Here is a 26,073-nt window from a genome sequence, read left to right as displayed (position 1 = left end):
TCCAAATGATGGTACCAGTTATTACTAACAATGTATGAAAGTACTTATTTTTCTCTCTCCTTGTGAATAAAAGTAACAATAGTAATGGTAAAGCTAAAATTTATTATTTACTGTGTGATAGATACTGTTTAAAATATTTTCACGTGTTACATAAAATATTATAAATTTGTAATCTTTGCCAATAGGATAGGTGAAAACCACTTTTTTTTTTCCTTTTTACAGATTCTGGATTGCATATCATTTAGAAGTCACGGAAGTCATCTAGAAAGGCTCTGCCCAAGATTATAAAAATATTTTCCTAGATTTTATTTTGGTGTATTTAGATGTTCATTTACCTAACATATTTACTTTTACTATGCAGAATGGTTTCCATGGTTTCCAGCACCGATGCTTCTCATCCTGGGAAGTGGCTGCCCATCCAGGGACGTCGCCCTGCTAATGCTAAGACTGCTTGCCTCCGAGTGGGGCGATGTGACGATCCCAGCTAATGGAAGGTGAGTGGAAATGAAGTGTGCCACTTCCAGGCTGAGGGGAGGCGCATAGCCTCATGCACTCTCTGCCAGCTGCGTGTTGGAACTAAGGACGTCCTTAGGAGCCATATGCTGAAGACGACAGTGCCTTTATCAGCCTGGGTTCCTGAATGACTGCATGGAGCAGAGCCCGTTACCACACCCCAGCCCCCAACAAGAGTGTCTTCACTGGACTATTACACAGTAGGAAATAAACTTCTCTTTTGAGAAGTTACTGGACTTTGAGGATTTGTATAACAATTAGCATGACTCTACCTTGGAATGCCTGCTCTCACTCTGCTAATGCACAGAGCTCCGAGGTAGACTTCCGTCATCAGGACCTCTGTCATGGCAGTAGTCTGCCTACCTGCTGGTCTCTTCCAGGACACTAGAAGAGGTAGAAGGCATGCAGAAGCACTTACTTATTTTGTAACCTCGGTCCCTGGCTCAGTACTTATCATCGTGCAGATGTTCAATATTTATTTAATGAATAATTATCTGATGGGTTATCTACTTATAGTAAGCAGAGAAACAGAATAAAATTTTATAATTTCAAGGGTCTTAGAAACAATATAGTTAAACAGCCCTCATTTTGCAATTGAGAATCTGAGGTACAAATAGACAAAAATTTTAAATTCCATATGTTAAAAAAAGCCCACACAGATTAAAATGCAAAAAAAAAAAAAACCTTGGAAAAAATATTTGCAACATATATGATGATGGACAAAGGGTTAGTATCCTTAATATATAAAATAAACTAATAAGAAAACATGCTGGTAGAAAATTGGACAGAAGGCATAAATATAAATTTACCCTAGGAAGAAGTAAAGATGAACAACAAATATCTGGAACAAAGTTCTTCTTTGCAATTTCATTTTGAAATTTAAAATAGTAGCAAGGGACCATTTTAACCTATCAAACTGGCAAAGTTTAAAAAAGGAATAATCAGCATTGGCAAGGAGGGGGATAAGAAGTTCTTTCATGCAGATTTTGTATAAGAATAAAATGGTATAATTTGGGGGGGAATTTGGCATTATTTGCCAAAAGTATTAACTGTGTTAAACCTATTATTTCAGTAATTTTACCTCTAGAAATTTAACTTAATGAAAAAATTGTAGATGTCAACAAAAGTATACTATTATTAATAATATCAAAAATTAGAACCAACCCAAATTTCTAGTAAAAATGGATTGATCAAAAACAGAATCTCTCCCAGAGTATGGACTTTGGGGCTCACCTGCATGGGTTCCAACCCTGGCTCTGCCTCTTATTAGCTGCGTTAGCTGGGTTAAGTTACTGAACCTCTCTGCCTCAATTTCTTTATTTGTAAAATGAGAATCATAAAAGTACCTACGTCATAGAGTTGTTGTGAGAACTAAATAAGGTAATACATTTGAAAAATCTTAGTAAATTTTATCTAATTTATTGTTAGCAGTGTTATTATTACCGTGGATAACTACGAAACCACAAAGACATCATGTTTTAGAAGAATATTGATGACATAAGAAAATGTTTCCAATATATCATCATGAAAAGAATCCATTACATAGTAGGACACAGGATGATTCCAGTTTTGTCCTGCAAGGATTATGTGTTCTTGTAGTATATATAAGGATAGATACTATAAGTATGTGCATCTGCATGCTAATAGCGATTATCTCTGGGTGGTGGGATCATGTGTAAAGCTTAATTCCTTTATACATGTTTCTTTTGTCCAAATGATCAATAAGAAACACGTATTGCTTTTATAATGAGAAAAAGGAGAACTATTATTTATTTAAACTAAGAGGCTATGGCCCAGGAAAGTTGGCACATTGGCCAAGGTAATTTATCTAGTCAGTGGTGGGAGGAAGAAGGGGAAAGGTCAACATTTATTGAGTGTCTCTGATGAATGGGGCCACGCAGGTGCTTGTACCCAGATTCCAGTTCATTCCTTCTCCATACCGGCCTTCCAAGGAGACACAGAGATTATGCATGTGGCCTTACCGGGAGGCAGTCCGGGAATTCCCTGTTCTGTCCTGTCCTCGTCATGTGACTTTGGGCCTGTTAGTGTTGCTGAGTCTTGAAGTCTTGACCTGTAAATATGGGCAGAACCATTTTCCTCCCGGGGCTGTTGTGAGGGTTAAATGAGATGATACACATAAAGCCTTTAGTCCACCTTAGTGTGCCGGGCACCATGTTAACTTCTCAACTTAACAAGAATTATTTTATACACTCAGACATACACACACACACTTTTATAGATCAGTAAATTGATACTAAGAAAGTTCAAGAATCTTATCTAAGGTCATTTAGCTAGTAAATGGAGTGAAGAATAAAACCCATATTTGTCTCATTCCAAAGGACTTACATTTTATTCCATGCTTCTTTTTTGATAACTTTTCTCTAGTAAAAAGACAAATAAACAAGGATGTAGGCAGTCAACTGAGGCTTAAATGTGAAACTCCAAGAAGTGAAGTATTGTTAAGAATAGGCAATGTAACTACTTGCAAGTGGTTGACATTCAGATAAATTTAGCAAAAACCTTATAAATTAGCAATTTTTTATATTTTAGGTTATCTCAACAGGACAGCAGAATATAACAGAGTGGTCAGCTTGTCCTGTCTATATGGGACCATTTCTGCATGAATTTGTCATTTTGTAGTGTCCCATGTAAATTGTGCACCCAGTGCTTTATTGCCAACAGAGCAGCAAGACAAGGAGGAATTGAAATTTTGCAGTTCCATTATATGTGTCTATGTATACAAATTCTAAAATCTCAAAAGGAACAGAGGTATAAGTGTGGAAGCATAATGAAGATTGAACTATGCTTGGTTTACTGTCAGTTTCTGCCGTTAACTAGTTTTGTCACCATTTACCTCTCAGGGCTAGTTTCCATGCCTTTAAAATGAGATGAATTGAACTGCAAAGTGTTGAGGATCCTTTCTAACCAAGTTTCTAGAATTCTAAGTGGTACATTCTTTGTTTGAACACTAAGTGGTCCGAAGAGTGCAGGATCAGCTTTGTATCTTACAAGATTGTTTTGGTTGCCTTTGGGAAACAGATTAGGAGGCCGGGATGGAAGAGTGGAGGTCAGAGGCCAGTTAAAGCCACTGCTGCCGTCTGGACAAGGGTGGGAGCAGCTGTGGAAGAACGAGGTTGAAGTGAGGAGGAGCCTGAAAGGGGCTGTACCTGGGATGCTCGTGAAGGTGGAGGCGTCAGGACTTGCTGAAGAGTCTTTGGGCTGACCAACTGGGAGAATGAAGTGCTCTTTACTGAGATGGGAGAATACTGCAGTTGGTGGGGAGCAGGAAGCAGGGTTACCTGAAGGCTAAAATCAACAGTTCGTTTTTGGCCATGTTAATTCTGAGATATCCTGTAGGCACCTGGGGGACAGTTGGTGAGGCTGGAGTTCCGGAGAGAGGTCAGGGCTGCAGTCAGGCAATAGATTTTTTTTATGCCACAGGACAAATCTCCTCCAATATCAGTAATCTACTGAAACTATTGCTTCAGACTGTGATCACAAACGTTTAATCTCAGGTGTGGGATACAGACTGGAGGATGTAAGAAAGCTGTGTTTTTGTATTTACAAAACAGGAAAGAAGCATTTGTCCTCTGGGAATCATTGTGAATGAGTAGGAGGCAAACACATCCCATTTAAGGCACATTGTAGTATCTTGAGTAAATTACCTAGGTGAAATCCCATCAGGCCTCAATAAAGGAAAGGGATAAAGAGTCATATGTATTTTTGGAACACGTTTTAGGGCAATGACACGGTGGCTTTATGTTATGTTCCTTTATGTAGAAAGTACAAGAAAGGCTTTTAGAAGCAGGAGTTTTGCACTTTGATGTCCTCAGATGTTTAAAAATTTCTCCTAGTACCTATTTTGATACATACCAATGGCAAACCTGCAGTCAGTTTCAATTCAACATTTCAATTTAAATACCAGTATTTGACTACAGGTCTAAAAAAAGATTTGGATTCCCACCAATGAATGATCAAAGTTGAAACTTCTGCTGGAAATCCCCTAACACACTGTGATGAAATCTAAGGCTCAGATATCTCATTCAGAGCCACAACCTGAATGTCGATGGACCAACAGTCAGACATTGTCACTACAGGTTTAAATTACAGAGTAAAAACAAAATACCCAGCTTTCAACACTCCCTTTCTGCACTTACTCTAAGCAGCTGAATGATACTGACTCTGAATCTTGGCAGCCAGTCACATTTAGTAGTGTTGGGATGTGTAATTTTTCTTTGAGAAACTTGATACTTATCTTCAGATGACACAGGATTAATTGCTACCTACTACTAAAGTTTTGAAGGAGCACCTTCAGGAGGCTCTTTGAATAGACTGTGTCGTTTGGATTTTGCAGATGGAGATGCCACTTCGCCAGTGTCAGTCATCAAGCAAAGGACACCTATGGAGGGGAATCTACTCTACATATGATCTGGGAAGTGGAGAGTAGCCTGGTACACCTGGCTTTCTTAATCTTTTTCGATGCAAAATTTCTTATTTTTAGAAGTAAGAAATGCATACAGTTTAGGCTTTTGGATAATCCTTAGGGATAAACACTGGGGTGTGAAAATGGACGTTTCCTTCTGTGAAGAATGAAAAGATAGTGCTTTAAAGGACCGAATTTGAGTAAATACGAGCCACAAATAAATACCTGACACTGATTATAATGTTTAAAATCCTACTTGTTGCCACGTGCAGATCTATTATATCCATCTATCTGTATTTTAGGGGGATTATTAACCAAATAGATCACATTTAATTACACATCTAAGTTTCATCTTTATTTATAAAATCTTTGCCAAAATTTGCCCTCATTGGCACTACATAAAGGTCAGTTTACAAAATTTTCTAATTTCATATTTGCTTTTATGTGTTACTATTTACGAATCCTACAAAGCATATTGCTGTTCTTATCTGTGCTTAAAAGGAAAGAAACAGTGTCCCAGAGAGGCTTGAATAAGATCAGACACCAAGTTACCTCCAGAGACAGGATCAGAATCCATTGTGATCGGCTTCTGAAGGTGCAGCTCAGAATGTGGAGCATATTGTCATATAACAAATCCTAAAGCTGTTAGAAAAATCCTACTTTGGACTCACTTTCTTTTCATTATCAGTTCCTTTCCTACTGTCATGATTTTTCAGAATAAGACACACTCTGTGTGAAGGACAACAAAAAACAAGGTTTATTGAAAACATGTGATGATACAACCTAAGAATTCTTTATAAAGAGGGTAGAGGTGGCCCAGCAGAGTTCAACATCATGTGAGAGCAGACATTTTCCCACAAACTAAATACGGAGAAGTATCAAGTCTTTCTAAAATAGTTTCAGATGTGCACATTTTAACATGGTGACCAGTAAATACTCCAGAAAACCACAGAAACTTGATAAGAGATGGATTCTTAAGTCTCACGATGGCAAATGTCCTGAGGATTAGCTACAGTACTTTGATCTCCAAATTCCAAACACAGATTTGGAGTCTGTGGTAGGGGCTCAAATCAAATATTTAAAACATTTTGCAAAAGGCAGAAGTAAAAAAATTAAGAAAAAGGCAGCATGGGAGTAGATGAGCCTTGTAAAGGAGCCTACAGTTACAAGTGTGCAAAATGGGCACTTTATTAAAAATATCATCACATTCACAGGACCAAATTAAAGTAGGGAATTGAAGCAATTAGACCAAAAAAAGGCGGGCAAAAATTATTGTTCTGAAAACTCCTGATAACTGAAGTAAATGTACTGTTTTTCGTCTTGCATTACTTGGGTAAATTGCCACGAATTTTTTCTTCCTGTGCTCATGTTGAAGCTGTTTTTACATTGTGTGTGTTGGGGGTATAATTGGGGGTGAGGTTCTGTGTGATTATCTGCTAGCTTGCAATTTTCTGATTTTTCATTCATTCAACACACATTTATTGTGGCCAGAAACTGCTAGGACTTGGGTATAGAATAGTTAAGGGCATGGAAGGGGCGTGGATGGGGTGGACAAGATAGACGCACAGGGTGAGAAGGACAGTTGACCTAGAAGGCACTAAACAGGGTGACCACAGTCCCGGGGGATAACCGTTACGACAGGAGGAATACAAGGAACACATTTCAGGGACACTTACCCTCGTTAACAGGCCAGGAAAACCCTCCCAGGAGAAACTATGTTAAGTCATAATTAACCAGCCAAAAGCAAAGCCACAAAACTCCTGTAATTAACCCAACATCCTTTTGGTACCATAACGCAACCGTTCTGAAATTATCACATCTAAAGAGCTCTAGACTCAAAAGGGACCTGGCGTGGGTCCATTGCTTCCCCTCCTCTTTGAAAATAAGATTCATTCTTAAGATACATAGACTCTCAAATTTTAGGAATTCGGTATATTCCTAAAATATTTTGATATTTTAGGAGATATTTTGAGGAAAACAATCAAGAAAAACGTGCAAAGAGGTCTTACTGAGTTGACAAATTTTTTCTGATTGTATTTATCATTCTAGGATCGACCACAGACTATAATGAACCCATCATTTTTGTGATTCGGTTTACTACCACTCACAGTTATAGAGGATTTGTTACATGTCAAGCACTAAGCTGAGCACTGTACATGCATCCTCTCATTTAATCTTCTTGAGCAATCTTCTGAGAAGGTACAGGGATACCCTGTTTTATAGCACTTCACTTATTGAGCTTTTCATATATTGTGTTTTTACAAATTGAAGGATGTGGCAATCCTGAGTCAGCAAGTCCATTGGCGCCATTTTTCCAACAGCAGGTGCTCACTTCATGTCTCTGTGTCCCATTTTGGTATTTCTCGCAATATTTCAAACTTTTCATTATCACTATATTTGTTATGGTGATCTGTGGTCAGTGATCTTTGATGTTACTACTGTAATTGTTTTGGGGTGCCACGAACCGTGCCCATATAAGACAGCGAACTTAATCTGTGTTGTGTGTATTCTGGCTGCTCTGCTGACAGGCCATTCCCCTGTCTCTCTCTCCTCGGACCTCCCTACTCCCCGAGACACAACAATATTGAAATTGGGCCAATAAATAACCCTAAGATGGCCTCTAAGTGTTCAAGTAAAAGGAAGAGTCACATGTCTCTCACTTTAAATCAAAAGCTAGAAATGATTAAGCTTAGTGAGGAAGGCATGTCAAAAGCCGAGATAAGCTTCAAGCTGGGCCTCTTGAACCAAAGAGTTAGTCAAGTTGTGAATGCAAAGGAGAAGTTCTTGGAGGAAATTAGAAGTGCTACTCCAGTGAACACACGAATGATAAGAAAGTGAAACAGCATTATTGCTGATATGGAGAAAGTTTTAGTGGTCTGGATAGAAGATCAAACCAGCCACAACATTCCCTTAAGCCAAAGCCCATGGATCAAGGAGTAATTCTGACTTTCAAATCTTATTTTTTAGAAATATAATGGAATATTACTCAGCCATAAAAAGATGAAACCTTGCCATTTGTGACAACGTGGATGGACCTGGAGGGCATTATGCTAAGCAAAATAAGTCAGCCAGAGAAAGCCAAATACTATATGATTTCACTCATAAATGGAAAATAAAACAACAACAAACAAACACATAGATGTACAGATTAGATTGGTGGTTACCACAAGGGGGACGTGAGGAGGGAGAGGGAAAAGGGCACATGTGTACAGTGACGGATGGTAATTAGTCTGTGGGTGGTGAACATAACATTGTCTAAAGAGAAACTGAAATACAATGATTGATGTACACTTGAAATTTATATAATGTTATAAACCAAAAAATAACATTTCAGAAGGCTATAGCTGCCATGAATAGTGATTTCTTTGACGGATCTTGGAAAAGTAAATTGAAAACCTTCTGGGAAGTATCCACCATTCTAGATGCCATTAAGAACATTTGAAATTCATGGGAAGATGTCAAAATATCAACATTAACAGGAGTTTGGAAGAAGTTGATTCAAACCCTCACAGATGACTTTGAGGGGTTTAAGACTTCTGTGGAAGTCAGTGCGGTTGTGGTGGAAACAGCAAGAGAACTAGAATTAGAAGCAGAGACTGAAGAAGTGACTGACTTGCTGCAGTCTCATGATAAAACTTGAACAGATGAGGAGTTGCTTCCTACGGATGAGCAAAGGAAGTAGTTTCTTGAGATGGAATCTCTTCCTGGTGAATATGCTGTGAAGATTGTTGAAATGACAACAAAGGACTTAGAATATTATATAAACTTAGTTGGTAACGCAGCGGCAGGGTTTGAGAGGATTGACTCCAATTTTGAAAGAAGTTCTATTGTGGGTAAAATGCTATCAAACAGCATTGTGTGCTACAGAGAAATCGGTCATGAAGTCGGTCCACAAGGCAAACTTCATTGTCTTATTTTAAGAAATTGACACAGCCACCCCAGACTTCAGCAACCATCACCCTGATCAGTCAGCAGCCATCAACATCGAGGTTCACTGAAGGCTCAGATGATAGTTAGCATGTTTTAGCAATAAAGTATTTTTTCATTAAGGCATGTACATTGTTTTCTTACACACAATGCTATTGCACACTTCATAGACTACAGTAACTTTTATATGCACTGGGAAACCAAAAAATTCGTGTGACTCACTTTATTGCAATATTTGCTTTATTGTGGTGGTCTGGAACTGAACCCACAGTATCTCTGAGGTCTGCCTGTGCAATTCAAATGCCAAGTTTGAAGCTAAAGAAATGTATGGAGGGCAAGTTAAGGCAGATCACAGAGCGCCTTTAAGGATAGGGCTTTCTTAAGAGTTAAAAATGCTACTCTGTGTTACGTAGGCCTAGAGCTGTGGACATTCACTTTGAAATCCAGTGGTAGGTTGTCTTTGGCATTGTCCTTCTTTGCAATGACAAAGATGCCTCGAGTGGGTGTGAGAGTCTGCACACCTGCACATTATATGAGCCTTTGCACCCACCCAGCGTTTCCGCATGATGATAGTAACAGCGCTTACGCTGTGCCCACTACGTGCAGGCAGCTGTTCTGCTTATTTAGTCTTTGAATAGTTAATACACTTACATGGTTTAAATATCAAAATTATATAAATAGATGAAAGATGAAAAGTCTTGCTCCCATCCTTTTCCTCATTCACTGTGTCCTTACTATCTTCAGGTGAATATTTTTATTCTTCTAAAAAAATTCCTTCCAATATTTCTTCATACAATTAAAAGCAATATGAATATATGCTCTTATTTTTCTCTTTTCTTACATAAAAAAGTAGCACACTGTATATGCAGTGTTAAATATTTCTTTCATATCCTGGGATCCTTAACATATCCTTAACATAGTAACTGAACGTATCCTGGGATCCTTCTATAGCTATCCAGAAGGATCTTCTTTACTGTATTCTTCATGTATTCAGCTATACTGAGCACTTACTATAAATTGATGGAACTATTAGGAAGCAGAATTTCTGGGTCGAAGCATTAATACCATGTAATTTTAGTAGATTTTGTCCCTTTTCCATAAGGCTGACACCCTTTCGCGTTCCGTGGGATCTAAGCACCTGTTTCCTCACAGTCTCACTAAAAAGCGTGTGGGTGGATTCTGCATTTTTGCCAATCTGAGAGGTGAGAAAATGCTATCATTTTCTTTATTTTTCATGAGTGAGATTATGTTTAAGAGAAGTATAGGCATATCTTTTTCTGTGAACTGTTCATAATCATTTCCCATCTTTTATTTTCTATTGGGTTGCTGGATTTTTCTTCTGGATTTCTAGAACTCCTTATATTTTAAAATGATTAACTCTGTCTCTGATAGGAGTCGTAAGTATTTTCCCACATTTGTCTTTTGACTTTGCTTTTGTTTTGTTTTGTTTTATCATGCAGGATTCTTTGATTTTATGTAGCTTAATTTTAACTTTTATGTAGCCTACATTTATCAATATTTTCTTCTATGGCTTCTATATTTTTAGTTATAGTTAGAAAGGGCTTCCTGGTTCCTACGTTATAAGAGAATTTACCCATTTCTGCCATCTAGTATTTATGGTTTTACTTAAATCTTTGATTTAATTTGAGTTTATCTTGGAATATAGTAAGAGAGAAATGGATCAACCTGATCTTTTTCCAAATGAGTAATTACTTCTTCCAATATGTCTTATAAGCAGAGTGAGGATGAAGTTGAAATTCATGAATTTGGCCACAAGGGGTTGTTACTAACTTTTTAGAAAATGACTTTTCTGTTGGTTGTGATGGAAGATCCATTGGGAGACATTAAGGGGAGTTTTGGAGGAAAAGCTGAGTCTTGGAGAAAAGTTTTAAGAACAGGGGGATTTTTGAGAGATATGGGAGTAGGGGGAACAAATAACCTCTTATCAGATCACATTAGAACTGTAATCACTGGGCCCAGCTTGCTATAGAGCACCAATGGGCCTGGGCGGTAATTTTAAACTTTTTATTCTGTCGGAGTCGCGCTTTGAGGCTCTCACTAATATGATTATACATCCTTTATCAGGCAAGCATAATTAGTACTGGTCTCAATAAAGTTTGCTTGAATAAGGACTTTCTACAAAGTAAAGTTAGATTTAAGTAATGGTCCTTCAGGAATGTGTACAGTATTGGCTTTTTACATTAATTGGCGTCTGAACACTTCATCTATGTAAACATCAAATTTACATTAATTTACCAGAGCATGAAGATTGCTCATTAATGGGCTATATTTTCATTTGTTTCTTGACCCAAGTGGTTAAATATGAATTTGAGAAACTTCTGCTTATTAAAATAATTTTCACAGAAGAACAGAGAAAGCAGAAACATACATTTTCTATGAAAATAAAAACTGTCATTTAAGTCAGCACAGATGTAATTTACTGCCATGAAATATTTCAGGCATTTCTACACTTTAGAAGGAATGGCCACACTCTGGAAAACTGTTTGGCAGTTTCTGATAAAGTTAAACAAACACTTACCACATAACACAGTAATCCGATTGCTGGGAATTTACCCTAGAGAAATAAAAACTTATTTTCATACAAAAACCTCTACATGAATGTTCATAGCAGCTTTATTTACAATAGCCAAAATCTAGAAACAACCCAAATGACTTTAACAGGTAAATGGATAAACAAACTGCAGTCCATTCGTATCATGGAATACCACTCAGCAATAAAAATGAATGAGCTATGGATACACAGAATGACTTGGATGGATCTCAAGAGCATTATGCTGAGCAGAAAAAAGCCAATTTCAAAAGATTACTACTGTATGATTCCATTTACGTAATATGCTAAAAATGACAGAATGACAATGATGAAGAACAGATTAGTGGTTCCCAGAGGTTAGGACTAGGGGGAGAGAGTGACTCAACACAAGGAGTAGCACCCCAAGTTTCTTTAGGGTGATAGGAAAGTTATGTATCTTGGTTGTGGTGATGGTGAAATAAATCTATAATGTGATAAAATTTCATTGCCTTATATGTGAAAAAAATTGAGTGTGTGCAAAATCTGAATACGGTCTGCAGTTTAGTTAATAATATGTATCCATATCAATTCCTGGTTTGATAACTGCACTATGCTTATGTGAGATGTTGTCATTGGAGGAAGCTGAGTGAAGATGAGAACTCTCTGCACAATCTGTGCAACTTCTAAGTCTGAAGTTACTTCAAAATAAATAGTTGAAAAAAAGGCCAGATCTTAGGAAGATGACTGTTGGGAAAAGGAATTGACCTTTTATGATATTTATATCTATTTTCTTTCAGACTTCACCTCAGCTAAGGTTTCCTGTGGGGTGGGGGAGATCTGGGGACAGACCCCATTACTCTGGTTATTAATTTGTCCCCGTGCCACACGTGGGTGGTGCCGGAGGATAAGGTGGTGTCAGAGAAAGAAGTTGGGATTTGATGTGAACAAATCTCTCTCTCTTTTTTGTTCCGAGTCTTGTATTTATGCTGTGTGACCCTTGATAAGGCCCTTAATCTAAGTATCAGTTTTTAAATATATAAAATGGGGATCATAATTTCTTCCAACTTCAATAAGATTTTATGGGGATTATATGAGATAGTTCATAAGTATGATTTACAATTCAAACCATGAAATTTTATTCCTGTTCATGAAATACCAGGTAGCTCAACTCCTAGCCTCCTGTTATTTTCAGCTTCAAAGGAAGATTTCTTATCTGTATATAGCTCTTAAACTATTGTCTCTTTTCTAATGTGTACACAGGAAATAGGCAATGGATGGACTGGAACGTACACAGCTGCAGGGAATTAGTGGAAAAGTAATCAAAAGTCAAAAATAAAGTGAAAGCTCACTCATCTTTTGTTTCAAGGAAAGCTGTGAGTCGAGCATTTAACTCAATGTGGTTCTTTCCTTTAATCCAGAAGGAGTGCAGAGGGGAATTACGCACTCTTTTCTCTCATTATTTTTTTAAATCGGTAAGTTTTATTTCTGACAAAAAAGATGGTTCCGCAGTATTTTCAAGTGGAACCTTTACTTATGCTACAAAGTAAGAAAAATCAAGAAGTCCTTTGCCAATTGTGGCCAGTGGAATTAGGATCATTTTTTTCATGGCATCAGATACCATCTAGAACATGCGGAAGTCTGGATGCTGAGAAGAAAGTTACATGGTCTCTTATCAACCTGTTAATAAATTTATTTTTTTCTGCTTCCTCATTGTCCTTCCATGTGTAGATTAAGCAGATTATACTGTAATTAACTTGGCTCTCATACGAGGCAGTTCTTTAGAGCAATGAGCTATAGGGAGGTCAGCATTCTATTCCTAGCTTCACTGCTGGCTTAGGGGCTGAGCACACAGCACCTCCACTTACGGAGCCTCAATTTTTCTGTCTATAGAGTGAGATAAACAATGTCTCAGAGGGACATGGTGCTCCTTTATGAGCTCTATATTCTAATTGAGCTCCAAATTCCTTTGTAGAAAGGTACTCTTTGAAGAATTAAAGATGTATTTATATTGTTGTTGTGCCTCTTAATAGGAATGAAGCTTCAAAATCTAATTTTGAAAGCCTCCTACTGCACAGTACATTATCCACGTTCTTAAATACTGCAATAAGTTGTGCATTGAGTCATTCTGTGGTATTCATTAAAAATTAAAAAAAGCACTGCAAAGACATACTGTAGACCATTTTCGAAGCTGTGTGCAGTGGCTTAACTGCAGGACTTCCACTGAAATTAACGGGACTCACACTGGCAAACTCCAAGCACCATTTTGAAAGTTTACCCCATAGTGACAGTTTAATGCTTTTTATTGATCACAAGTCTTCAGATAATATCTCAAGACAAAGAGAGACAATTTACCAAAGGAAATAAACAATCTTTCATGAAATTATAAATCTACATCACAACCATCATAACTAAGAGTATGCAGCAGAGTTCTTTGGTAAGCAGGCTCTTGAGAATTGCTTTTTGGTTCTAGTTACCAATGGGCTGTAGAAGAGCTTCCATTACATTCTCCTAATTCCAATTGCTCATAGAAAATAAGACATTTTCCTTTTAGTTGCGAAACTTCATGTTTCTAGGGGTAGATATATAGATACATGGAAAAGTCACAGGGAATAGGTTTATATTCCTCTGAATGGGTAATAATTTGTATATTGTATGAAGTTCAAACAGTTATAGATGACTTAAAAACCCATGGCCTTATAGAGCCATTGCTTTTTTAACCCAAATATTCAGCATTAGGCCTGCCAGTAATCTATTGCTCCTCTTGGTGGCCCATCCCTAGAAGCTGCCTTGTCTCAAGCAACTATATGCCCTCATATGGCCCACACGGCCCTCAGGGTGTGACTTCTGCCTGTATCTCCATCATCTCCTACCACCCTCTCCACTGCTCATTGAGCTCCAGCCACAATGATCTGATGTCTCTTTTTTGTACAAGCCAAGCTCCCTGGGGCTCAGGAGTCTTTGCAATTACTCTTCTCTGGTCTGGAGAGATCTGTGCCTAAATCTTCTCATGGCTGGCTCCTGAGTGTCTACTCTTTAGAAAGACTCTCTTGGGCCATTCAATCTAAAGCAGCCCCCAAGTTCTCTGTTTGATTTTCTTCATTGCACTTATCTCTAGTTTACATTATCTTGCTTTTCAAAAATATGTTTGCATATTGTTTTTCTCTGTCCACTGGAATATTAGTTCTGCAAGGAAGACCTTGCCCATTTGTCTCCCCAGCCTCTAGGACCATGCTTGGACGTGGTGGACACTGTATAATGTTTGTTGGGTGACTGAGCCCAAAACCCAGGTGTCTCTGCTCCTCTGTCTAATACAACCAGTCGTGATATTCTAGATCCTTCTTTCCATGCCTATTGCTACCATTATCACCTTTCCTCTGTCTCACCATAATTAGTCTCCCTCCTTCCGGTTGTGCCTTCTCTAACGGAGCAGGAGACTGTGTTCTTACAGGCAGGGACCAGGTTTTATTCATCTTTGTGTCCTTTGCACATGATATTTGTCACAAAGTAAATGCTATCTCTATAAATGAATTTTCTTACGTAATATTTGATGGTACAGAGTATTAATACAATACATCATAGCATCTACTGAAGTTTATAGAGGGAATGGGAAATAATCTTTAGTTATTCATTTCCCTCTGAGGGCATTCTCTATACGGTCAAGTCATATCAGCTAATCAAGCTAGTTTATAAGTTCAGATTTTTTCATCAGGTCTACAGTTACCTAAACAGGTCTCCCAATAGTCTCCTAATGTTAAGAAACATTTGAAGGCATTTCTGGGAGTGACATCACTTACCCTGGAGGTGTCTCCAATTGGGAAATACCCTGGGAGTCTCATGCTAACATTTCTCAAGAGTGATGCAGTTTGATACAAGGCAAATAAGTCTCTTTTAGAGGCCGATTTCTCCTTTAGGTTAGACAGCAATAGGCAACATGACTTAGTTGATATAATTAAGGCTGATACCACAATTAATGTCGTTTTGTAAAGCCTGGCTTCTCATTCAAAGATCTCAGATTACTAATGATGAACATAAAAGTATCGTGTTATCTGTTTTTAAGTTGATGACAAGTTTCAATTAAATTTAATTTTAAAATACTAATAAACAATAAGGGCAATTTTCTCACAGTTGGGTAGTGTGGTATGATAGGAAATAGATATTTGGTCATTGTCTTGGTTTCCGGGCACACAGCTCCTAAAACCCTTGGAATCTCAGAGTCATAAGTGTGTTTTGTATGCTAACAAGACGACTGGTAGCTGAGGTCCCCTAGATAGCTTCAAGATGGGGGCTAGTCGCCAGAAAGACCAAGGCATGATTAGAGAGTTGGAACCTTCAGCCCCTCCCCTGGACCTCTGGGAAGGAAAGAGGGCTTAGAGGTCGAGTCAATCACAATGGCTGATGATTTAATCAACCATGCCTACGTAATGAAGGCTCCATGAAAATCTTTAAACCATGGGGTACTGAGAGCTTCCAGGCATTGAACACGTCGAGGTGCTGGGCGGGTGGCACGCTTGGAGAGGGCACGGGAGCTCCACGTCAGTCATGCCCCTGCCCCCAATACCTTGCCCTATGCACCTCTTCCATTTGGCTGTTCTTGAATTGTATCTTTTATAATAAACCCATAATAGTAAGTAAAGTGCTTTCCTGAATTCTGTGAGTCATTCTAGCGAATTACCAAACCTGAGGTTTGGGGGTTGTGGGAACTCTGAATTTGTAGTCAGCTTGACAGAAATGTCTTGTGGGACTAAGCCCTTAACCTGTGGGGTCTGTACTAACTCCAGGTAGTTAGTGTCAGAATTGAATTGATTTGTTGGACCCCCAATTGGTGTCTGGAGAGTTGGAGAACTGGTTGGTGTGAGAAGAAACTCACACATTGGTGTCGGAAGTGTTGTGAGTAAAAAGGGCTCATCAGGTAAGTATGTTTTTCTGGAGTGAATCACGAGCAGAGTCCTGTTCTTTCACCTAGCATCTTTCTAGCTCTGGACAAGTTCTGCAGCTTGTCTTCCTTCCTTATCTAGAAAGTGGGTATAATACTTGTGTAGGATTAGACAAGACAATATTTATAGAGTACTGAGAGCAGACCTCACATACAGCAAATCTCCATAAATATCAGCTGTTATTAGCTGAAGGGATGGAAATGGCTCCAATGTTCTGTGGTCAATCAATCCAACAGGGTTCAGTTGTCCACCAGATGGAAAGAGTCTACATGCGTAGGAGCAGTGTGGACACTCACAAGTGAGGAGAAGCAGCAGAAGAGCACGTAACTGACAGGGACTAGCCTGAGAGTGTAATTCCTGCTAAAGGAGAGAAGAGACCCGAAGGTGTAGAAAATGCTCCTACTCGAGATCATGTCTCTTAGAACAAAAGATGGAGAAGGCAGAGAAGCAGAAAAGGGGTGTCTCAAGTCTTCAGTTTAGGAGCCAGTGGCAGTTCTGGAAGCCTATGATTTAACTTTTGAGCACGTGAGCAGCTTAAGTTGCCTTTTAATAAGATGAAATCACAGACATAATAGAGTGGCCTCGGCTGTGTGGTTGATTTTAATAACGACTTCAATTTTGTTTTAGCCAATAATAAGTGGGTTTTTTTCCTCATTAAAAAAAAAAAAAAACACACTTGGGGCCAGCCTGGTGGCGCAAGTGGTTAAGTGCGTGCGCTCCACTGCGGCGGCCCGGGGTTCGCCGGTTCAGATACCGGTGCGCACCGACGCACCGCTTGTCAGGCCATGCTGTGCCAGGCGTCCCATATAAGGTGGAGGAAGATGGGCATGGATGTTAGCCCAAGGCCAGTCTTCCTCAGCAAAAAAAGGAGGATTGGCAGATGTTAGCTCAGGGCCGATCTTCCTCACAAAAAACAAACAAACAAACCACACTTGGCATTTTCCTGAGTGACTGTTATCTCCTGTCAAAGGCATATATGCTCAGTCGTGGGGAACATCTGTGCTGTGGCAGCCTCCCTTGTCCTCCTGTGGAAATATTACACCGAAGGAAGACTGCTCAAAAGCAATAAGAAATCAACTTATATTTAGCATCAAAAACAGATCCAAGACTAATCACAGGCTGGTATTTTCTGCTTTCCTGAGACGCACTGCCAGACTGAAAAGTATGGCCTGTGATATCCGTCTTCAGAAAGAGGCAGCAGGGAACCAAAAAAGCCGCTCTTGGCTACCTGACACATCACGTTCACTGCCCGGATCTAAGTACCAGCCCTGGGCTCTATCTGCAGTTTTCAGGTAGGTCGTTTATGGAAGCTGGAAACAAGATGAAATCAGTCTTTGAGCTTCCTTCCCACCTTCTCAACACCGAGGTCACTGGGAGGGCGCCTTGAACTTGAGTAAAGCAGCCAGTCCAGGTAAACGAGGGCAACTCACCCCAGACGCGCCTCAGAGCGGTGACACGGCAACTGTGCCCACAGCTGCAGAAACGTTATTGCAACAGTCTTGGGGGGAGATGCAAACTGAACACACAGGTATAAGGAGGAATTTTGTCATTCAAGATAAAATTTGACCAGTTTTCAAAGCAAACTCCCAAAACCAAGCAGAGATAAATCAATAAAGTAATGTAAGAAAGCACTTAATTAAAAAAAATAAGTAGATTTTTTTCTCCCTTTAGGAAGAAAAGTGTAACGTTGTTTAAAATATGTTTTCCAAACACAAGTACACAACGATTTTACGATTTCTGAAATCCCCCGCTTCTTGAACCGCTCCTGGTTCTGGCTGGAGTGCAGGGCCGAGAGGTGGACAGCGCAGACGGGGGAAGGTCTAACCTCTTTGGGAATTAGCCTGTGGGCCTCTATCAGATCCTGTCCAAAGCTTATCAGTTGGTCTGTAGGGCTCAGTATTACAGGAGGCTGCGAGCTGGCCGTTGTAGTAGGCTCAGTCTGTTTCTAGCTGAGAAGAACAACGTTGGTACGCTTACAGAAAGCATTTCCCAGGTGGAAGGCACAGCCAGGCTACCACAGCCTTTCCTGTATCCTTTTCTTGAATGCTCAAGACTTCTAAAAACAGTTGGGTGTGTATTTGGCATCTTCAGAGTACTCAGATCTTACAAATACATGGAGTCTTGAGAGGTCTTAGCTACATTTCCAGGCTCCAAGCAGTTATCTAGGACAGATGAGAGAGAGGCTACTCCTTTCACTTTGCCCTGGTAAATTAGGTGGGACGAGGGAACTGAAGGGTTCACTTTCTACTGCACTTTATCATTCTACCCCTGACATCAATGACTTTTACAGGCCTGCCGAGCAGGCCTAGAAAGGGTCTCAGCATCATCGGGTGCAGCCTGCTGCCCCCAGGCTGGTGACATTTGGTTCCTCTGTGTAGGTTAACTTCTGCCGACAAGCCACATTCAAACACATTTCACTATTACATCAATTCAGCTGGACCATGAGTCAAACTGTTATATGTACATTAAATACAAGCAAATACAAACAAATACAATCTTGCCTTTGTTTTAATGGGGATTCATTATGTACCTATCCAAGAAATTTTCTTCCAAAGCAATTAATTTACTGGAGGTAAAATACCCAAATGAAGGAAAGGACTCAAGAGTCAACTCAGTGGCGACTACAAGTAACCCATGTTGTACTGAATGTGTGAGGTCACCATTGATAGGTCCAATGGTGGCTAAGGTTACAGAGAACAGAACAGCTTTTTTAGAACCAGATGTTATTCCAAGACCTGCAAGAATCTGAGACAGGAAGAGAAAGATTAAAGGACTAAGATGTGCCGACGTAGCCACAGCTGAAAACAGCTATCGAAAGGCAGCAGGCATCTGGGCAAAAAACTTTCTTTTTAGCTTGGAGGCCAGAAATATGTTGGTATTGCCTCTGGAATTGGAACAAAACCAATTTTTAATTGGTTTTAAAATCTGGAATGAAACATTCCTGCAGTCATCCATGAACTGACCTTATCCTGTAGAAGCTGAGTGAATTTTGGCGAACCATCTGCCTTGTGAATTGTTTTGTTTGGGCCCCTTATAGGACAGAAAGTACTCGTTGTCCTGCAGTTTCACATCAAGTTATAATCCTTCAGAATGTTGCTTGAGCAGCAAATTCAAGAAGAGAAAAAAAAGTCTGCAGGGAGAAAAATCAAATGTCTGTGTTGATATGCTTTGGGGCTGGGTGGACCTGCAAGGCTGGGAGCCATCACCTACTTTCCTCCAGACCTCAGCATCATGGCCTCCAAGAAGAAGTTAATCCTATCTGTGCAGAGGAGAAGCAGCTGGACAAGCAGACTGCATCAGTGAGGGCCCAACAAGGTATTTTAAGATTGGTCTGACTTAGAATTTCACAAGACTCACTGCTGTAGCTCCAGGGCTTCACACACAGCCAAATCCCATCAAGTCTCGGTGAATGAATGGTGACTCTTTTGAAACGTGTGTACTATGAAATTACCTCGTGGCAGAGCGTGTGGGGGGCCCACCTGTTCCCCCATCTCCAGGACTGTGCTCTCTCTACACAGGATGGAATAAAGCATTCTCCAAGTGCCCATGGTTGGGGAGACACTTTCTCCAATTCCTCCTTAAGTCCACTCTGCCCCTGCCACCGGGAATAGGGGTAAAGGAGGAAACTGAGAGGATTACTCAACAATTCCTGACTCCTGAAACAAAAGGGAAAACCTGTTGTAGATGAAGAAGATAGTCTAAACTGCCTCATAAATAAAAAATGCACTGTCTCAGACTGGAAATAGTTGAAATAAGTAAGCCTCACCAAGAACTTGCAGCGTTTAGTTTTGAATGGCTGCCAAAGAACTGAGAAGGAAAAAGGAGCAAGAAACCAAGTTTAGCTGTAATAATAATAATAATAAACAATAATATCAACAGTAACAGCTTTTACATATGGATTTTTTTCCAAAAGGAAGAGCATTCTATTTTTTAAAAAGGGGGAGAAGGAGGTTATATTCTTCAAAAATGTCAATATCATGAAAGACAAACAAAGGCTGAGGAACTGTTCTAGATTAAAGGAGACTAAAGAAACATGACGACTAAACACATCATGTGATCCTAGACTGAACCGTGTTCTGGAGAGGAAAAAATGCCAGAAAGGACATTATTGGGTCAATTGACAAAACTGGACTACAACCAGCAGATTAGATAAAGTGTTGTATCAATGTTTAACTTACTGAAGGTTATATCAAAGAATATCCTTATTCTTGGGAAATCCACATTGAAATATCTGGGAATAAAAGGCCATAATGTAGGTAACTTACTCTTTTATAAAATTAATTAATTAATTTTAAATTGAGATATAATTTACTAGAGTTTTCAATTTTCTGATATACTTTTAAAATACGTGACTGAGAGATACCAGATCTTAACTCTAGGATGCTGCATGGCATCTTTATTAGGACATGTAACTTCACGCTGGTACCCCGGTGAATGGAAGCCCTCTGAAGCCAAAGTGCACTCGAGAAGTGCAGGGAAGTGATACTTATTCAGGGACTGCAGGCTGGCGGGACCCATATTTCAGAGTGGAAAACACTTTATCAGGTCTGAAGTTACCAATGCATAAAGTTAACCACGCTTGTAGCCATTCTTGAGGCTTGCTAACTGATATGCGTTACCAGGTCTAATACACTGCAATCTATTCCAGATGATCAAGAGCATAAAAGGGGTATTGCGCATATTGTAGAGCAAAAGGGAGTTTTTATACTTACTGAAATCAAGGCTTCCCTAATTCAGCGCAACCCTGGAGAACCACATATTTCCCTATAACTTAATTCACACAAGTGGGTTTTCTAGAGCCGGACCATCTGACTCAAATCCCAGCTCCACCACTCACCACCTGAATGACTTTTCCCAACTTAAACTCACCTCTCTTTGCTTCGGTTTCTTCATCTGTAAATGGAGATAATAAAAATACCTACCTCACAGTGTTGGGGTGAGGATTAAATAAGTCAACACTTTGAAAACACAGGAGTGCCTGGCCTGTGGCAAATAGTCCATGAATGTTACCTTTTAATGTTAATTCAATGCTGCAATGCAGGAGATAGAAGAAAAAGGGATGCAGTGTCATGAATCCAGCATCAAGGATTTCGATATTCACCTATAACACAGAAGGGCTTTCGGGCAAATCTCAATCTTCCTTGCCATCCTCTATACCGACAACAGCAACCTGCAGACCAGATTCGAATGATGAACTCCAAACCAAAGACGACAATCATCACAAACTCCTAAAATACCAAATAAGACACGTTAGAGAGAGGCGTTTTGGAGCAAACCACAGCAAGAAGCTCTGTGGACATTTAGGTACTTGTCTAAAACACGTAGTTGTTAATGTCCAAAGTTAACATCTCCTCCAAATCAAACTAAACGTGGAGAACATCTGAGTCTCACATTGTCTGCATTTCCTGTCATGGAAGGTTGTTCCTTCTCGAGTCTCTAACACTTTGCAAATTTAGGAGTCAGTTTTAATACTAAATGTGCAGGCTGAATTACGGGTCTGCCTTGTCTGGAATATATAGTGTAACTGACTTTTAGCTACATGGTAACATGTGAAATATCTGAAATGAAAGAGCGGACCCTGAAAATACAGCTTTACAGTTTTACAGAAAACAAAGCTTCATTTTGCTTCAAGGAGTGACATAATCCCTAACCCCTAACAGTTGTTCTCAGAGAAAAAGCAGTAAATATTTAGAAGTCTACTGAGTTCTTTTGTTACGGTGTCAAAATCTCCTTGTAAAACAGCAAGTTTCAAAAGCATTACCGTGTGTGGCACATATACCCTTTGCGGGAAATGAGACTCTGGATCAGAAGCTCTTTAATTATTATGCTGCCCTTTGGTGAGAGCTGCCTGGAAAATAACACCTGCTCCAGGAAAGTGATTTTGAGACTATTTGGAAAGAGTTGTGAGTGGACCTTGGGAAAAAGCCAACTAAAGTGGCTTATTAAGCAGTGGGTCAGGGAGCAAGAAACCAAACGGGACTTGTGAGCAGAAAGCGTCTCAGAGCGAGCTCGGCTGAGTCACCTCGTCGTCCCTTTACAGGGACAGGCACTGACTTTATTGAAATTCGTTTTCCTTCAAAAACTAATTCCCTTTCTTGTTTTTAAGCAAGGGTTGACTACGTATTTCTAATGGAGAACAATACTGTATTTATGAAATGATTTTTTATGATTGCTTAATTATGAAAGTGATACAAGGTCTTTTTTATTAAAACATTCAAACATCACAGGAATATAGAGCATAGAAAATAAAGGTCCTAATCCACTCCCCATTCTCCCACCCCACCTCCCAAGACAAAAACTGTTACCAAAATTAGAAAAATGGCATTTTGTTGCAAGTTTCAGGCAAATGTTTGTTTCTTTAGTTAGAGCATGTGACGGCGTGTTGCACTTTTGAAATGCCTAGTAGAGACATATCATTCTATCCTTCTGTTATTTTGCCCTAAGTAATCCACAAACATTTCTCATGATGGGAAATAAATCTCTAATATCATCACTGCTTACTGACAGTGACTTAAAACTACCTGTGGGATAAATCACCAAGATGACTTTATGCACAGATAACCAAACTATGGTTGACACACACTCATTAAAGACATGAGAGTTTGTTTTGTTTTGGTTTGGTTTTGAGTATGTATCTAGGTGGCTGAGCCTGTTCATCCATTAAGGCACCTCAGCTCTAGATCTGTTTCTAACCTAGCACATCTCTCCACATACAGAAGGCACGCTGAGGCCCGAGAGGCCCACAGAGCTGGGCCTGGGGTCAATCCAGGTCTAATGGCAGGTCCACTTTCTATCCCTTCCCCTAACTCCTCCTTGTACTAGGAAGTTTGGCACTCCACTGGTGAGAGGTCATATTACAAGGGATACCCAAGAAAATCCCAAATGTGGCCTGAGCTCCCAGGCACGACCATAGAACGATTTTTCTTTTCCATGGAAACAGATGACACCAATGGATGTATGGCCGTTACTCTAAAGGAAGGTAGGTTTTCACTACACAATTTCAGAATTACACTGAGGCAGGATAAATTACATCTACAAAATCTTTACTCAGGGCCCCTTGTTCAGGAATATTGATTGCTGCCTTTTTTTTTGTTTTTCCCAAAGAGATTAGGAAAAAAAAATTCCTTCATTTCCAAATAAAGCAAGAGGAAGTTGTAATTGGGTTTCACCACAGCGTCACAAATCTCCTCCCTTACTAGATCATTGCTTAGAATTCTCTGTGAGGGCTGGGTTTTAGACTGTGGAAAATAACCTCAAAAAGCTCCCTCCCTGAGTGAGGAGCAGTGAGAAACAAGAGCTCAGTGGTGGGCTGTGGAGCTGCAGGCTGTGGGGACGTTCTCGCTCAAGGACTTGGGCTTAGGTGACGGAGACACAAGTGTGAGAGCCACTTTGACCAGAGTCTGTCTCTTGGTTCCTAAAATTTCCATCTTACTTCCATTTAAAGGAACACAATGCTACTGAGCCAGAGAAAGAGAAAAGAACCGCAGTCTGGCAGACCTTAGAGCTGGTGGGGGCAGTGGAACTGCGAGAGACCACTTTCTCTCTTTCTTTTCCCAGCTTTGTTGAGATACAATTGACAAATAAAAATTGTATATATTTAAGGTATACAATGTGATGTTTTGATATAGTTATAACTGTGAAATGATTACCACAATCAAGCTAATTAATCCATCACCTCACATAGTTAACATTTTTTTGGTGATGAGAACACTTAAGATCTACTATCTTAGCAAATTTCTAGTATATGCTACATGATTATTAACTACAGTTACCACGCCGTATATTAGATCTGCAGAAGTTATTAATCCTGCATAACTGGGAGTTTGTGCCCTTTCACCAACGTCTCCCCATTTCCACCCCCACCCCTCAGCCCCTGGTAACCACCAACCTACTCTCTGCTTTTATGAGTTGGACTATTTTAGATTCCACGTATGTGAGATCATGCGGTGTTTGTCTTTAAATGTCTAACTTATTTCACTTAGCATAACGCCCTCCAAGTTTATCCATGTTAATGCAAATAACAGGATTTCCTTCTTTTTTTAAGACTGAATAATATTCCTTTTCTTCATCCGTTTGTCCATCGATGGTTGTTTCCATATCTTGGCTATTTTGAATAATGCTGCAATGAACATGGGAGCACAGGTATCTCTTTGAGCTCCTGACTTTACTTCCTCTGGATGTATGCCCAGAAGTGGGATTGCTGGATCATATGGTAGTTCTATTTTTAATTTTTTGAGGAACCTCCATACTGTTTCCCATAGTCACCGCACCAATTTACATTCCCACCAACGGTGCACCAACATATATCTATTTTCTCCATATCCTCACCAGCATTTGTTATCTCTTGTCTTTTTGATAATAGCCATTCTAATAGGTATGAGATGATATCTCATTATGGTTTTGATCTGCATTTACCTGATTATTAATGATGTTGAGCACTTTTTCATATACCTGTTGGCCACTTGTATATCTTCTTTTGAGAAATGTCTGTGCAGGTCTTTTGCCCACTTTTTAATTGGGTTATTTGTTTTTTTGCCATTGACTTACAGAAGTTTCTTATATATCTGGATATTAACTTGTTCCATAGGTTGTCTCTTCATTCTGTTGGTGGTTTCCTTTACTATGCAGAAACCTTTTAGTTTGATGCAATCTCACCTGTCCAATGTTTGCTTTTGTTGTCTGTGCTTTGGGGGTCATATCCAAAAAATATTGTCCAGACCAACATCAAGAAGTTCTTTCCCTATGCTTTCTTCTAGTAGTTTTACAGTTTCAGGTCTTATGTTTAAGTCTTTAATCCATTTTGGGTTGATTTTTTGTAAATGGTATGAAATGAGTCCAATTTCATTCTTATGCATGTGGATACCCAGTTTTCCCATTCATGATAAAAACTTTCAGGAAGTTAGGAATAGAGGTTTATCATCTCAATTTAATAAATAGCATTTACAAAAAACCTAGAGCTAACGTCATACTTGGTGAGCTAGTGGCTAAGATTTGGCACTCTCACTGCTGTGCCCAGGTCCATTTCCAGGTCAGGGAACCACATCAACCCATCTGTCAGTTGTCATACTGTGGCTGCTGTGTCTTACTGTGATGCTGAAAGCTATGCCACTGGTACTTCAAACACCAGCAGGGTCCCCCATGGTGGACAGGTGTCAGTGGAGCTTCCAGACTAAGACAGACCAGGAAGAAGGTCCCAGCCCCCACTTCTAAAAAATTGGCCATGAAACCCTGTGAATAGCAGCAGAGTGTTATGTTATTTAGCACTGGAGGGTGAGAGGATGAAGCAAAAAGACCAGGCAGCGTTCCGCTCTGCTGTGCACAGGGTTGCTAGGAGTCGGAATCGACTTTATGGCACTAAAAAATGGCATACTTAATGGTGAAAGACTGCATGTTTTCCCCTAAAATCAAGAACAAGGCAAGATGTTATTTTCATCACTTATTCAACATAGTTGAATAATAGAGTCGCTGCACTAGGGCAAGTAACAGAAATAAAAGGCATACGAATTGGAAAGGCAGACAAAACAGTCTCTATTTGCAGATGACATGATTGTCTACAGAGAAAATTGCAAGGAATCTACAAAAAAAACTCGTGTAACTAATAAGTGAGTTCAGTAAGGTTGCAAGATAGAAGATCAACATGCAAAAATCAATCACATTTCTGTACACCAATGATGGGGATGTGGAAACCAAAATTAAAAGCACAATATTACACATAACCACTTTAAAGAAAACGGAATGTTTAGCTA

At 39.5% G+C, this 26,073-nt stretch overlaps 1 protein-coding gene across 1 annotated transcript in view; it reads right to left on the bottom strand.

Moving 5' to 3' along the window:
- KCNQ5 (potassium voltage-gated channel subfamily Q member 5) overlaps positions 1-26,073 on the bottom strand; it is a 463,497-nt gene that overhangs the window by 96,508 nt on the left and 340,916 nt on the right. The window contains exon 3 of the mRNA XM_087438809.1: positions 21,429-21,555. Coding sequence (XP_087294935.1) covers positions 21,429-21,555 — 127 coding nt within the window. The remainder of the gene's footprint in view (positions 1-21,428; positions 21,556-26,073) is intronic.

The sequence above is a fragment of the Ceratotherium simum genome, chromosome 13 (genome assembly GCF_057802395.1).
Source record: "Ceratotherium simum simum isolate JZ-2026a chromosome 13, ASM5780239v1, whole genome shotgun sequence".
Lineage (NCBI taxonomy): Eukaryota > Metazoa > Chordata > Mammalia > Perissodactyla > Rhinocerotidae > Ceratotherium > Ceratotherium simum.
The sequence above is the reverse complement of the archived record's forward strand: the minus strand, read 5'-3'. Positions and strand labels throughout refer to the sequence as shown.